Genomic DNA, 15,513 nt, shown 5'->3' with positions numbered 1-15,513 from the left:
GATCATGACCTGAGCCGAAGGCAGACGCTTAACCATCTGAGCCACCCAGGCGCCCGATTCTGGGTTTAATTCTTAAATAAGATAAGATTAAACTGCAAATATAATTTCCAGTACCCTATCCTGAGTATCAGTTTATTAAGATTTCTTTTGAAAGAAGAAAACAGAACTTCTTTGGCCATTACTGACAACTGTAATCTAAAAGTTTTTATACCAAATACTGTACAAAATGAAATTTCTAAGATAATTTGGCCATTATTGACAAGTGTAATCTAAAAGTTTTTATACCAAATATTATAAAAAATGAAATTTCTAAGATAAAGATCAAGAGCAGTATCCTTACTTTGAAAAGGAAAGAAACTTAAAAACTTAGCACTAAAGAAAGCACAGATTATTTTGGCTTGAGAATAAATTGTTCCTAAAAATTACTTCTTAAGTGATAAATCCACCTATGGATTTAAAATATAAATTGTATTTAAAGATAAATTAATGTTAAAACTATAACTGGAGATTATAGTAACTGGAACATGTTCACTAGACTATTACAGCCATTTTCCCGTGAAGTTTGGAAGATGTCAAGCTAAGTAATGTTCTGTTTGCTTATATAAATGGTGACAAGCAAAACCAGTAACAACAAGCAATACTGTTTAAAAATATGGACATTTATTATTATGAAATCAACTGGTTTAATAAAAAATCATTATATTTAAAGATAATTTAATACATATAAATGTTAAAGTAAGTGTAAATTTTGATTCTTTTGAGTGCAAACATGTGGTTACCCAAAGAAGAAACAAAACCTCCTTCATAGTTGTAATAAAACCTATTCCAGAAAAGTTAGTGGGTATTACATAGAAGTATTTATATTGTGTTCTACTACTCCTTGTACTTGCTTTTAAAAAATCAGGAGAATTTAAACAGAATATGAAAAAATAAATTATAAATAAATAGAAAAATATACCTTATAAGATTTTTATTGAAGACATGATTATCATTGTATTAATGCCTAAATATGAGACTATAAGTAAAAGTATTGAACTATTTTCCTGAAGACAAATGTTTGAAGTTCAGGTAGTAGGACTTCACTAATTTCACAGACTGGTATCACCCACAAATTGTGATGAAATGAAAATCACTTTTTTTTTTTAAGACAAAAATGCTTTCTAATTGGAAAAGTGCAAACTGGGTTTTCTGAATCACAAAAATTCTGAAACAGAAAGAAAAGGTGACAAATTCCAGTGTAAAATTAAGAAAAGTAAAAGTTGTATCTTGGGGTTTCTTTTTTACACAGCTATGCTTAGTCTAGGAAAATCTTCCACAGGCATGCTTTTTGTGGCATCCAGTTGGTTGTATTCCTCTATGAGCCCTGATAAAGATGACACAGCTTCCATGAAACCGCTTTCTTCCATCCCTTCAATTTGTAGATAGTGATGAAGATGAGCCTATAAATAAAAAACTGGATAATGTTGACCATTTTCAGAAAATTTAATACATGAATAATTATCCTAAAACATAATTCTTTATTAAAGTGATACTTCACTCAGCTTTACAAGAGAAAGGAGAACTCAAATCCCATAAACTCACAAGATTTCTCCTTTAGATAGTCCGAGTAAACCTCTCCTCTTCAGTTATAATCAGTACAGTGAATAGAGCAGTCAGGATTGCCCTTGATTTGTGATAGTGTAATTTGTGAGAAGACATCTTAAATAGCCAAAATAAACACATATAGTTACGAAGGTGTACTGATAATTACCTTTTTCTTGTAGAGCCTCATGAATCTCTCTTTCAGTTCCATGAAGGTAGGCTTCACGCATGTGTTATTTGCTAGAGCTAATAATGAATGGGAATGGCCCACAGGAGGGACTGAACACAGGCTGGTTTTCCAGCCTTCTTGATTCCAGGAGACAAACTGTAGAGAAGGTTTTAATCTGAGATACAAAAACCCAAAGGTGAGAATGAAGGTACTGAAAGTATCTGCCATATATGGCAGCAGACATTACTGATGGTACCGTTCTAATTGCTCAGTATGTAACGTAAGTTACCTACTTTTTACTATTAGTAGTATCATGGTACAGTCTGACAGTGAGCTAAGGGACATTTAGTTAGGAGGGCATTAAATCTGGGGATGAAAAAGAGATGAAAATATTATAATTTAAAAAAAATTACAATTTTCCTTACTTTGTAATTCAATAGAGTAGTTTTCCTAAAAACAGACTGTCAAAAAATAGTAAAACATAAACTTAGAAGCAGTGTAGTGGTAGTAATAAAACAACAGTAGTTACATTTTCTGAGCACTTTCAGAAAATAAAATATTTCCTATATCATTCACTATTCAAAAATAACAATTTTGTACCATTATTATTCTTATTTTACATTTGAGAAAAATAAGGCTAAGTAGTTTGCTCAAGGTCACCCTTTAGTTAAGTGGCAATGCTAGAATTCGAAGAGAGGCCATCTGAACTACTATGCTAGTAGTACACATAAATTACCATGAAAATATAAAATCAAACCTTTCAATATTTCTGCGAAGATCTGAAACCTGTACATTTCCTCTAACCATAAGGGCACAGGCGAGGTAGAGACTATGTTTGGGGTCAGCCCGAATTAGCTGGTGATCTTTACTAAAGGCATCTGAAAACATCTGATCCAACCTAGAACAATGAAAGAATCACTGTTTATACAAAATATTATTTCTTCTATGTAGAACTACAAAGTACAAAGATAGTCACCTACAGGTAAATAAACTTCACATACAAACACCTTCTACATTTCAGCTATCATTTTCTCAAAACAATCTTGATGAGAAATATGAGAAGAGAGGAGGACATCTTTTATCCTTTATTTAGAGAGGAAGAAAAAGGGCCAACATATGTATATCTAATAATACAGGATCCTGTGTCTTTAATATAGCCCCAGCCTGGTTCTTAAATCCCACTTAACTCAATACAAATATAATTAGGTTCCCTAGATAACTCTAGATTCTGTGTGCTGAATCTATATCATGTCTGGGAAGAGCTGCAGAAATCAGTGTTACCTACTCATTCAACAGATATTTACTAAATGCCTTCTATGTGCAGGCACTATTCTAAGTGCAAAAGACCCAGTACTGAACAACAAAAATTTCTACTTTACTGGAGATTACATTCGATCTTGGTTACGTGACAGCAAGAAGAATAGAAGACTCCTTTAGGGAATGGTGAGCTGTGGGGTGTTTGTAAATCCTCTGCTACTGTGTTCAAAATTTGGTGTATATGTGCTTTTGGGCATTTTTATGGAGTTAAGGAAACCCAGAAAAGGATAAGAACCACTAAACAACAAGTGGGCAAACTCATTCTTGATTTATCCTCTGCTGCAAAATATAAAAACTAGTAAGGAGCTATTTGTAATTTTGGGATACTTATCTTTATTCACATTAGAAATATGGAATTTCAAGAAACATATACACACTTCTCATATGTTCTTATTATTTTCATGTGATAAAAATGGGATGAGGTACAGGACTGACATTTATTAATAAAAGGTACAACAAAAACCATTCTCACTACTAATAAGAAATTAAAGAGTTTTAAAACTGACTTTTAATAGTACAATTTTAAAACAATTTATTATTTTATTCAAGGATAGATAAACGTGTTCATGTGCTGATATGACCGCCTCTGAAATATCTATAGTACAGCAGAAAAAAAGGGAAAAAAGAACACAAAGATAGAAAGAACATTGTGATAAGTTCCCTAAGAGTATAAAATCTTTAAAGTCCCTTATACATTTTCACAAACACATTTTTAAAAATAAACCTTTGTAACAAATTATGATTATATGAATACAAAATGCTGCAACAGTATAATTTTTATCAAAATATGCCAAAAGCAGGATTAAAAGAAGTTTAATTGGCTTTGAAACATTCAGGTTGAAGGACCAAGTCAAACATTTTTTTCTTTATGCTGAATTTAATTAGAAATTCCCTGTCTTTACTTTTTAAGAATTAACTTTAAATGTAAAAATGTCTGGACTATCACTATTGTACAATAAATAGTTTAGCACCAATTTACATTCTATGTGTCCACATTTTATTTAAATACACTAATTTTTAATATGCGGGGCTGATAATAACAGTGAACATTTAGTGAATGATTACCATGTTCCACATACAATGCAAGTTGCTTAACTTAAGGTCATCAGCATTCCATGCAGAAAGAGTCCTATTAGTTGGCATAACTGTTTATTTGTTAACAGCTTAAATAAAAGTTAATAGCACTGTGACATTTACAGTGCAGAATTGTTATTTTGCCAAAATTTAAACTATAAAAAAGATCTTTAATCTGGTTTTTATCATTTACATACTTTCCTCTTACAGAGTTTGACAGGACCTTTTCCCTCAGTCAACTGTGGATGCCAGTGGGACCTTTTCAAGCTTATCATCACTGTATATGCTCAGAATATTTTTCAACTACATTTTTTTATTAAGTAGACTAAGTTTTATGCTTATAAATGACACACAGTTACAAAACAAGGTGTTCTGGAAATTATAGATAGCAGCTACCATAAACAGTAACACTGGAAAGCCTTCTATGGTGCTGCACTGTGATAAGAGCTTTAAAGATACTCTTATTTAATACACCCAACAAGGGTATGAGGTAGGTCCACCTGCCCAAGGTCCTATAGCTATTGACAGAATTAGCATTCAGACTTAAGTATGTCAGACTTCAAAGCCCTGAAATCTTTTTCAATAAAAACCAAATCTTTATGAATTTCATTAGCTTAAAAATTTAATGTCAAATGGTTTAATATTCACTTTTTAAACAATGACTTGTAAAATAAAGGATTCAAATAATGAAAATGACACAAAGAAAATGACACGAAAAAATACCCAGAGTTACTACAAACTTAAAAAAAAATTTTTTTTAAAAAGTAATTCAAATTATCAAGTCATTAGAATAGTTACTACATCTTACCTTCGGGTAGGAATGTTAACATCTGCCAGTGTATATAGAGGTGTTAGGCTTGACACAAGATAATGCAGTTGAGGAAAAGGAACTAAATTCATGCTGATTTCATTAAGGTCCATATTAAGGGACCCTTCAAACCTTGCAGAGCTAAAAAATTAACAAAGCAAGAGAAAAAAATTTAATGTTAAAATTTTATACTTTGAATGTAGCTTTATTTATTCAGCAGGCATTCTTAAATCCTTTTGTACACTGTTCTTCAGTAGAGAATATATGCTCCTTTTTTCTGTATTAGTGAAATTTAGTATCATGAATATCATGTATAAAGGTAATTAAAATATAACACACAACATCTATAGCAATTCTTATTTGTGGATTATATGATGTGTAACCAGCACACTATTATGTTGCACATTACACATATAAAAATATCTTAAAGCAGACTGAGTTAAACACATACAGGTCAATAATTAATAAGTCTATGAACTTCACTAAATTCTTCAAGGGTCTGCCTAATGTGCTCTATAATTTGGAATATAGTAATGCCAAAGCAATCTTCTGGATCAAAGTCAAGGGTATATTTTGGACCAACTAACAATAAGGAGGTAAACATTAGCTGCTTTAAAAAATGAGGACAGACTACAGCAAAGAAAATATGCTTACTGTTATCTAACCAAGTTCTCAAGTGTTTATCTGTGACAGACTTTTTTCATTTAACACCTATTAATATTCTCTGGAATGCACCTGGGAAAATGCTGCTTTGGAGTAATAGAAATTAAAGTTCTGGTCTATCACTCCAAGATCTGAAAACACTAGACAGAATAAAATAAAATAAAAAGAAGCTCCTATGACTCAGAAAAACTGAAAAATGCTACTACAAAAATGCTACTGCAAGTATCATCAGAGGCCAAGTGAAGTTTTCAAACTTCCTAAGTTTTGCAATCAATAGGATTACCTTGTTAGGTTCAGCAGCAAATTGGCCACAATGTTGTTCATTGCATCAAAGGGCTTCTGGTGCCGCTTTTTGACAGCCCCAGCACTTGAAGTAACCAGACTCTTTGGCTTTATAGTTGTGCCCAACTTTCCAGAATTCACCATGAGGTCAATTTTGCTAATGATGTCAAATAAAGACTTTTAAAGGAAAAATATTGGGAGAGAAGCTATTAACAAGAGCAGACATAGATGACATTTTACCAGGAAGGAAAGAAGAGAAAGAAAAACAATTTGAAGTTATTTCTCCTCTTAGATGGGAAGGCTGAAAAGTGAAGAGAATGTTTCCTATGCACATATAAGTATAACACAAGACTGAATGTTTAAATATTCATAAATTACAATGTCATTTCTTACTTGGTTGTCAATGGGCAACACACAGTCTGCGTGCTCATTAAGTTCCTTCATTGCCAAGGTGCTATTGTAAGGTGAGGTTATGACATCATCCTCACCAGAAGGATAAATTGATGTCACAAATCTGTATACTTCTGGGAATTCATCCTCAAGCAACTTTAAAAGAAATGTGCCAAGTCCAGATCCTGTTCCTGAGGATTAAAAGTGCAAAAACAAAAACACCCTGCATAAATGATTCAAAATAAAATTGTGAGGAACTTGGAATTTTATGGCTTTTTTGGGTAGGAACATACATTAAAAACCAGAGCATTATATAGAAGATAGTTCTGATTCCATTAAAAATTAAACATATAAACACATACATATATAAAACCTATAAACAAAATGAAAAAGGCAAACTAAAAAAAAAATCTCCAACACATATGATGGACTAAATTTCTTTAATAAAGAGGTCTCACAAATCAACAACCAAAAAAACGCGAGTAATACAACAGAAAAATGGGTAAAGTATGTAAATATGTAATTCATAATAAATCAAATGGTGAATAGATGGGAGGATGCTCAACTCTTCTTCTAATCAAAGAAATCCAAATTAAAACAATCTAATTTTGAATGTATTAATGTTTTATAATACTCAGTGACAGTGTGGGGAAATAAACCTGTATACATTGTTTCTAATAATATGGATTGGTGAAATAATGTAGGAGAGTATTTAATAATATCAATCAAAATTTAAAATGTACCTATTCTTTGGTCCCATTTTCCTTCTGGGAATATTACGTATATCTATAGAGGCATAAATGAGCAGAAATGTTATGTACCAGATGTTCAAGTGGGGATTGTTTGCTATAACTAAATATCATAAACAACTTAGCATCCGCTAATGGAAAATGGACTTCAAAAATTTTTATATATTAACACAACTGAATTCTAGGAGACAGAGAAGATACTGAAAGACATTTGGGAAAGACATAAAGTGAAAAAATGTTGGGATAATATGCACTGCATGATCTTATGTTAAAATACACACACACTTTTAAAGGCACAGAAAATATCTGGAAGGATATAGACATAGGCAAACTTGATTACCTGTGAGGAGAGAGACTAGGATTTAGATATGGGAAAGGAGACCATTTTTAACCTTCACTATTATTTATTTTTGCCAGTAAATTATGAATAAAGTATAATCTTCTGAGATTTTGAGTAATAGAGGGATTAAAAAAGGCACCACAATGAACTATAAATCAAATTGGTTTTTTGAAAACTTATCCAAACTTGCAGGTTAATTATACTAGTACAAAGAAAATTTATTTCTTAATTTAATGATTATGATGGTCCTCTAAAGGCATGGTTACATAACAATTATAACTTTAATTTTAAAATGTTCTCATATTGTATAAAAATCAATTTATATAACTTGGTGAATATAAAATCTTAATCTGAGCTTGGAGAAAAATAGCATCGCAAATTTTTCTTTTAAAACTCACTAATCCTATTGGAAATTAGCAAAATACAGTATGTTTCTAGTTCATAACACAGAGGAGCAAAATACTTCATTTGCAAGGTACAGGCTTCCCTGGGGAAAGAAAGCAATACAGATCACTTATTCTAGGTCAAGGTAATTACTATGTAAGTAATGATTTAAAGGAGCTGACTAAAAGGATTTCTTTTCTCTCTACCTCTATTGGACACAAGAAAGGTTGGAAGGCAGTTAAAGAGTACTGATATTTCTTAGCAAGGATACCTATGAACAAACCAGAAATGCTTAGCTTCTAGGTGGGATACGAGACTACACAAGCAAACTCTTAGGAGACAGTCAGTATTCCCAGAAAGCTCTCATGTACTGAAATGTAGTTGGAAATTTTAAAAAAGAAACTAAAAGTAGAAGAAGAAAAAACTTCAGATTCAGTTGTACTGACTCTTAAAAGGGCTTCAATTTATAAGCAATGGTAATAGCAACAAAATTTGACAAAAATTTAAAGTAAGAAGCAGTTATGTATATACTCAAACACATACACTGTTAAAAGTTGTACCTTTATTAGGCATAGGTCTGAAAACAGACTACTGTTTGCAAAATGAATTCCCACTTACACTGTCACATTATTACAGGGAAATGAGTGAATAACTTTACCTCCTCCCATGGAATGTATTATAAAAAAACACTGCAAACAATCACAGTGCTCTGCCGACTTTCTGAGTTTCTCTAAAATCTGTTCTTGATAAAGACTGCCAAAAACTTTGTGCCCCACAGCCCTGAAAAAAAGAATATAAATCACAAAAACACTCTGACATTTATTATTTCAAGATTTTATTATTTCTGATCTAAATGAAAAGACTACAGAAAAACTTGAAAAAGCATTTTTACTATATTAATTCTTCTTGTTTCATATGTATAAATCATATTGTGATATTTCAGAGATACGAGATAGAAAATGTAACAAATATAAAGATGTATAATCCTCAAATATCCTGATAAAATAGCTCATTATCAATGGATATTAAGCTATGGTTTTCTAAATTTATCTTCTCTTTTTTTAAGGTGTAAGACTTTAGTTACATAGTTTTTTCTCATCTTCATTTAAAATGAACTCTGATCACAGTAAGTTTTACATATTAAAAAGCAGAATGTGGTTAACTACAAAGACATTAAAAATAAAAAATTCTGAACTAACATATTGGTTTAATATAGGAGAAAACATTGATCACATCATGTTATTAGTTGAAATGATACACAATAGAAAACTGATACTCATAAGGCTCTGTAAGCCTTTTTGATTAATCAAATTTGCCAGGAGCACTTTGATGCATTAAAAATGATGAAAAAAATGAATGAATGACTTCCACGGTTGTGTAACTCAAAAAATTACAGAAAAAGTTACACAATTAGTGAAAAGCCAGTTAAGTGGGCAGGTGAATTCATTTAGTGGCTGGTTCCCCCCAGATGAATGTCTAAGAATGCAAAATGTAAATTCGTACTTTAAAGGTTTATTTATTAGAGTCATCTCTACCCGCAACATGGGGCTTGAACTCATGACCCTGAGATCAAGAGTTGCACGCTCTTCCAAATGAGCCAGCCAGAGACCCAGTAAATTCATGCTTTAGTAAAATGATATTACTACACATTAGGAACCTGAGAGACAGATTGCAAATAGATAAAATAGTAAATATTAGACTTGCAAATAAGAAGAAGCTACTTAATTTTTAAAAAACAGCAAAAACAGTCTCAACGTAAATTTTCAAATGATCACTGTTAAAGCTTTTTACCCCATTAAGGAGAACAGTTATATAATTTAAGAGCTAAACACAGCCTTAGGCTGAGCTTAAATGCTGGGATACTGGTCTGGCTTGCACCTCTTACCAGTCCAATCAAGTCTGACCAGCTGGAGAACTTGGTAGAGTCAAATAATACAGGTAAGAGAACAGTTTATAAAAATAGTTAAAACTTTTGTTACTAGTATTATTTAAGAATCAATTTACAAGGAATTTAGTAAATCCATTTTTCATGATTTTTTCTTAAAAAAAGGTGAGAAAGAACTATGATACAGGTGGCTTTTCAGCATTGAGAAATCCCATCATTTATCCAGGAAAAGATGATGGGCTGAAAAGCCTAGAGCCAGGTCTGGCAGGTTAGATCTTGCTTTCATGTCAGCAGGACCTATTAGAATGAAGGAAAGATCATTTTTTTCAGATGACATTCAATTTTTACATACAGCATATTCTCACCAATTATTGCCTGAGCCAGAAATATCAGTGATGAGCTGCTTGCTATCAAACACATCTCTCAATGGTCCCTGCAGAATTTCATTTACTACCCCTTCCTCCATGTCAATCAAGACAGCCTGAGAAAGAAAGAAAATTGAATTAGCATATTTTTCTTTAAAGCTAGTAACTCTGTAAATAAATTTATGAACTAAAAGTTGCATTGTCCTTTTTATAGTTTAAGCTTAATCAAATCTTTATGTAGAATCTGTTATAAGAATGAAAAAGTCATTTCACTCTGCTCAGGAGGTGGAATACAATTAAAAGGTGGGTTCTAAACTCTTATCCTACTCCGAAATACCATGTGGGCGTGGAGGGAGGAACTGAATAATCCCCTCAACTGATTTTCTAACAATTCTTTTATCATGTGCCTATGTGATTGTAAATGTTCTGAGAACAAGGTCTCAGAAATTTAAAAGGTGCCCTAGCCAGAAAAAAATTCTCAATAAATGTAGGGTATGTTAATACATTTGCTTACCAGGAACAACCATGCTGCTCTTCATGAATTGCAGCCCAAAACTGTCCAATTCAAATCAGTAAACTTACTATCAGGTGCAAACCAAGGCCCTGGATAGAAGTCAAAGATGACAATGGGTCTCTACACCCAAGAAAATCTAATTCATTACCGCAAACATTATTGACATGGGAGATAACCTTTATTACCAAGAAGAAAATGAGAATATAAAACATAAAATTAAGTATGGAAAGAAAAATAGAAAAGATTGAAGGGAAACACAGCAAAATGTAGGCAAGGATAGCTTGGCAGTAGGATTATAAAACCCCTACCCTCACTGTTTTGTACTTCCCATGTTTTCTACACTGAGGAAGATAAGTGAAAAGGTAAAATAAATAGTTAAAAAAGCTGAAAAAAATTCTTAAATAACAGAGTACCCTACAGAAAGAGCTATTAACTCTTTGATTCAGGGTCACAGAGAAAGTGCTTGGTTTGCAGGCTTTTTTAGTTCTTGTGACCCTGTGACTTTAAGCACTTACAGTATTCTAAGTGCTTTGTATGTATTACCCCATTTGATCCTCACAACCTGGTGCATAGGTACTATAATTACCCCCGCTTTACACTTGAGAAAACTGAGGCCTAGGAAAGCTAAATCACTTAGCTGTGGTTACCCAGCTAGTACGTGATGGAGCGGAGATTCAAACCTGGTTAGTCTGGCTGCAGAATCTTCAGTCTTAACCACCAAACTCTATGCTCTTCTTTTTTTTGTTTGTTTGTTTGTTTGTGTAGTTAACTATGCTACTATAAGCAAGCAATTGAAATAGTCTTACCCAGTATATTAGAAATATTCTATTTCTAACTGTACAATAGTATATCACAGTAGTATATTAGAAAGACTATAAAATTATGTATTACAAATGTGCTCTCTTATATACAGCAAGCAATATACATACACTTTATGTATACTGGACTATATAGGGTTATTTACTGGCAATTTAGGGTTTTTCTAGGACATTTTATGATAATATGCAAGTGTTACCTAGATGTTGACTTTAACATCTAATCAACCATAAGAGAGACTTCACTGTGTGGGCAAATTGTAGTACATTACAAGTTGTGTAAGATTACAAAAAGAAAAAAAAATTACCTTATAATGGCTTTGTTCCAAAACAGACTTATTTAAGAGAATTTGTGGAAGATTACCCTCAGCTACCTTGCAGTCTGGCAAAGGAAGGAACAGGCAGAATACAAACTGACATTCAAGCACCTCTTGAAGTCAGTTTTGAGAGAATCATCACTGTCTTGTCACTGAGCATTAAAAATGCTGACATGGTATAGAATTTCAATTCTAGTCACCTCAAGCCTTTGATTTGTTTTTCATTTGGAAATTAACTGAGGAGGAATTATTCTGGGTTCCTCATGCCACCAACCAAGGTCTGGAGTCTCAACTGTTCCAGGATTTGATGTTTATTGTTTTCTGCCAGAGCAACCTGGTGATAGCTTTCTGGTCTTTGAGCTCTCCCTTAATTGTAATATAGGATTTACAAAACTCTGAGTATTTGCCCATTAACCTAGAATACTGGACACAGTGGAAGGACCTAACCACCAAGTTATCTTGTGAAGCCTAGACTCTTCAGTGATCACAGCCACATAATACCAAGACTCTTAAGGAGAAATGGAAGAGTACCTTCCTAGGACAAGTCAAAGGTGACAGACACACACTGATTTATTCTTTCCCAAAGGTATTTTCCTCCATCTCCTACCTTGCTCACTGATAGGGTCCTGGGAAAGAGCTCAAATTGGGAGTGCTCTGAGAAATGTCAATGTTACTTTTTCTGTAAGATTTGGATTGGGATGTTAGCGCTCTCCATAGCATGCAGGATACCAACTGTTAATCATCCGAACAGCCTACAAGCACATGGTCTCTGCCACTAAATTTTGTTTTCCAAGGACATCAGAGATTACAGATACAAGGAGACAGTTCCGAGATACCACAAAATGATTGCTTTTCACTCTTCCAGGCACAATTCCAGGTCTGATCCTTATTGTCTCAATTTCTTCCATCCAAACTGCTTTTCTGTTAAATTTATTGATCAACAACTGGAAAAAGCAGTTTGTTGTAGAGAAACAATCGTGGAAGTGTTGTTGGAATGAGATTATGACTAAATATGGGCTACTGACTCAAAGCATTTTTGTTCAAGAGGTCTTACATGGTTATAGTATTCACTATAACATGGCTGGATCCGTGCTTTGTACTGGGAATAGTAACTGATGCAAAGAAATGTTCCATTATCTTCAAATGAAAAATTAACCTGCATTAGTATGTGTTTGAGGCTTAGAATTAAGAAAGCTCCTTTTGTTATCATTTACCCAGATGTGTATTTCCCCTGAAACATTTATAAAAAAATGCTAAAGATACAGTGTTTTTACTTTAAGCACAAAATTTTCCCCCTAAAGTTCCAGGAAGATATAAAACGTCTGCCTAATTATATTTATATTAAAATGTGGCTTAGTAAATACTTTTTTTAAATTTTAGAAGTTAAAAGTTTATTCTGTTACAGAAGTATAGTTATTTTTAAAACACACACAATATAAGAATCCAAGTATACAGATCTTACTCGTGCTTTCAAAGAACAAATTTTCCCCTTGGAAATACTGCCACCATCACCAACCACTCTGAAAGATAAAGAATGAGAAAAGGTCAAAAGATCTTCCAAGGCTAATGCTGCTGTTAGGTAATAAAGTTAATTCCCATTTATATAATAAAGCTACTTACAGGCCTGGTGAGGTAGACACAAAAGGCAATGTAGAAGGTGCCATTCCCATCCTTCTCCCTTGTCTACCCTCCCCTTAGGCTGAAAAGTGAGGTACTTTTTTCCCTGGCTTTCTTTATATTTAGGGCTGGCCATGTAATCCAGTTCTTACTAATGAGATAAAAAGCTTCTGGGAAGCTTTTCTGATAAGGACGACCAGATGCAGTTGGTGCCAACTCTTCCCTTTTCCTACCTTGAACATGAATAAAGATATGATGCATGGAGTGGAGGCTGCCACTTTACAGTTATAAAAACATAAACATGAGGACAAGAAGCCAACACAATAGGAATAATGAAACGAAAGTACCTTGGTCTTTCAAGGCATTTCTCCAAGCCTAAATCACCTGATTTCCAGATTTCTTTATATGGGATAACTGGATACTTTGTGTAAGCCACCATTAATGAGGTTTCCTATTGTAGCCAAACATACATCAACTGATATATCAGTTATATATCATTGAGTATCTACGGTTGTTCCTAGAATTTCATGCTGAACTAGAGTAACTACATCTATGACCAAACACAGGGTATAAGTCAATACAATTTACAAGAAGACAATATATAAAAGGAAGTTGAATTGAGCACAGATGATGCTATAGATTGGGTCGGTAAACTATGGTCCTTGGGCCAACTCTGACCAGTTGCTTATTTTCCTAAATAAAGTTTTATTCAAACACAACCATGCCCACTTGATATGCACTAGTAAGCTATACCTGCATTCCTGTTAGAACAGCAGAGTCAAACATATGTGACACAGACCTTATGGTCTGCAAAACCTAAAATATTTACCATCTGGTCCTTTGCAGGAAAGGTTTGTTAACCGCTAGTATAGGTAAATTCCTAGTATGCTATTAAAAAGGTATGGTCATTTCCTCAAATAGATATACAAGTATACACAAAAATGTGGTCTTGTTTTTCAAAGTTTTTTTGTACTAACATGGAACAGATGCTGGCAGGTGTTGCTAGTACATAGAAGAGTAAAAAGCCAAGACTCATCTCCCCTTTTTGGATAAACTTGGGATTGGGGAAATAAGAATGCCCTCACGTTAAATTATTAAACAGAGTACAGGAGAGTACAGTTATGTAGTCACCTTATTAAGAAAGACTAGCTCCCCAGCTGAGTCTCGACTAAGTAATACTTAATGGAAGGACTGGCCATCAAGAGTAGAGGGGATGAGAGTGGGAATTTACTTAGAAGGGAAGCACATAAAAGGAAGTATTACAAAAGCAAATTTGAGTCTCTTAACAATATTTAGGGCAGAGGATGTTCTAGTTCACAAACAAGAGGGAATCCTAGATAGCAGATATCTCCATATAATAAAGATAAATGACACCAATCATTAAGGTAAAACACCTAACTCCCCTTGGTCTGATTCCATGATCACCAAGCAACCTTCTATTATTTAGCTTTTCAGGTAGATTTCCTACAGAAGAGAAAGTGCTTTTGAAGGGAAAGGAAGATCTGGTGCTCTTGAGTTATGGTTCCTACTATCAATTACTACATTGATTTTCTGCTTTTTAATCTCCCATTCTCTTTGAGTTTGGTTTATCTGCCTGTACTGGAAAGCAATGTACTCATTCTCAAGATGTTAACAAGTTTTCTGAGTTTGCAAGTCTGAGGGTCAGACTCTGGGATTCACCAAGGAAGTGGAGACTAATTAGCCTTCCCTAGGAGATAACCCACCTCAAATACCCAACCAACTAATTCAAACCAGAACTAGAATTTTTACTGAATTAGATAAAGGTGGATATTCATGATATATTATTTAGTTCAAGTCCACCACAGTTTAGTTTTATTATTTTCAAAATACACAAACTTTATGATTAAACATTAAAAGCTCATGGACATACCTTGAATGTCAAAATTATGTTCAGATAAAAGATACATATGCTCTTTATTATATAAACAAAAGTAATTTGACAACTGTTGTTCTCCTTTTTAGCACATTCTATTCCCAGAACAAATATTCCTGACTACAAATAGTGTCACAGAAGTGTAAAAAATATATTTTTCTTTCAAAAGTTAGTCATTCTTGAATGCATTAACAATATACCCTGAGGGAAACTTTCAGTAGTCCTTCAGTAAAACTTTATTTCAAGGTCATGTTAAAAGAAGGCACATGAGGGGCGAGGGGTGCCTGGGTGGCTCAGTCGGTTAAGCGTCTGCCTTCGGCTCAGGTCATGATCCCAGGGTCCTGGGATC

General features: G+C 33.4%; 1 protein-coding gene across 4 annotated transcripts in view; it reads right to left on the bottom strand.

Moving 5' to 3' along the window:
• Positions 1 to 149: 149 nt before the first annotated feature.
• The window catches only part of TUBE1 (tubulin epsilon 1), a 17,045-nt gene continuing 1,681 nt past the window's right edge, over positions 150 to 15,513 (bottom strand). For 2 of the 4 annotated variants that reach the window (XM_032408038.1, XM_032408039.1), the window contains 9 exons: positions 13,116 to 13,173; positions 10,008 to 10,123; positions 8,416 to 8,537; positions 6,288 to 6,475; positions 5,896 to 6,071; positions 4,950 to 5,090; positions 2,508 to 2,648; positions 1,751 to 1,925; positions 150 to 1,439 (listed from right to left, as the gene is read on the bottom strand). In XM_032408038.1, coding sequence (XP_032263929.1) covers positions 1,281 to 1,439; positions 1,751 to 1,925; positions 2,508 to 2,648; positions 4,950 to 5,090; positions 5,896 to 6,071; positions 6,288 to 6,475; positions 8,416 to 8,537; positions 10,008 to 10,123; positions 13,116 to 13,173 — 1,276 coding nt within the window. In that variant the 3' untranslated portion in view covers positions 150 to 1,280. Of the gene's footprint in view, positions 1,440 to 1,750; positions 2,117 to 2,507; positions 2,649 to 4,949; positions 5,091 to 5,895; positions 6,072 to 6,287; positions 6,476 to 8,415; positions 8,538 to 10,007; positions 10,124 to 13,115; positions 13,174 to 15,513 lie in introns of those variants that run through there. The other 2 variants (XR_004299998.1, XM_032408040.1) reach the window with 2 other exon arrangements.

This window comes from Phoca vitulina, unplaced genomic scaffold (genome assembly GCF_004348235.1).
Source record: "Phoca vitulina isolate PV1807 unplaced genomic scaffold, GSC_HSeal_1.0 scaffold9, whole genome shotgun sequence".
Classification (NCBI taxonomy): domain Eukaryota; kingdom Metazoa; phylum Chordata; class Mammalia; order Carnivora; family Phocidae; genus Phoca; species Phoca vitulina.
The sequence above is the reverse complement of the archived record's forward strand: the minus strand, read 5'-3'. Positions and strand labels throughout refer to the sequence as shown.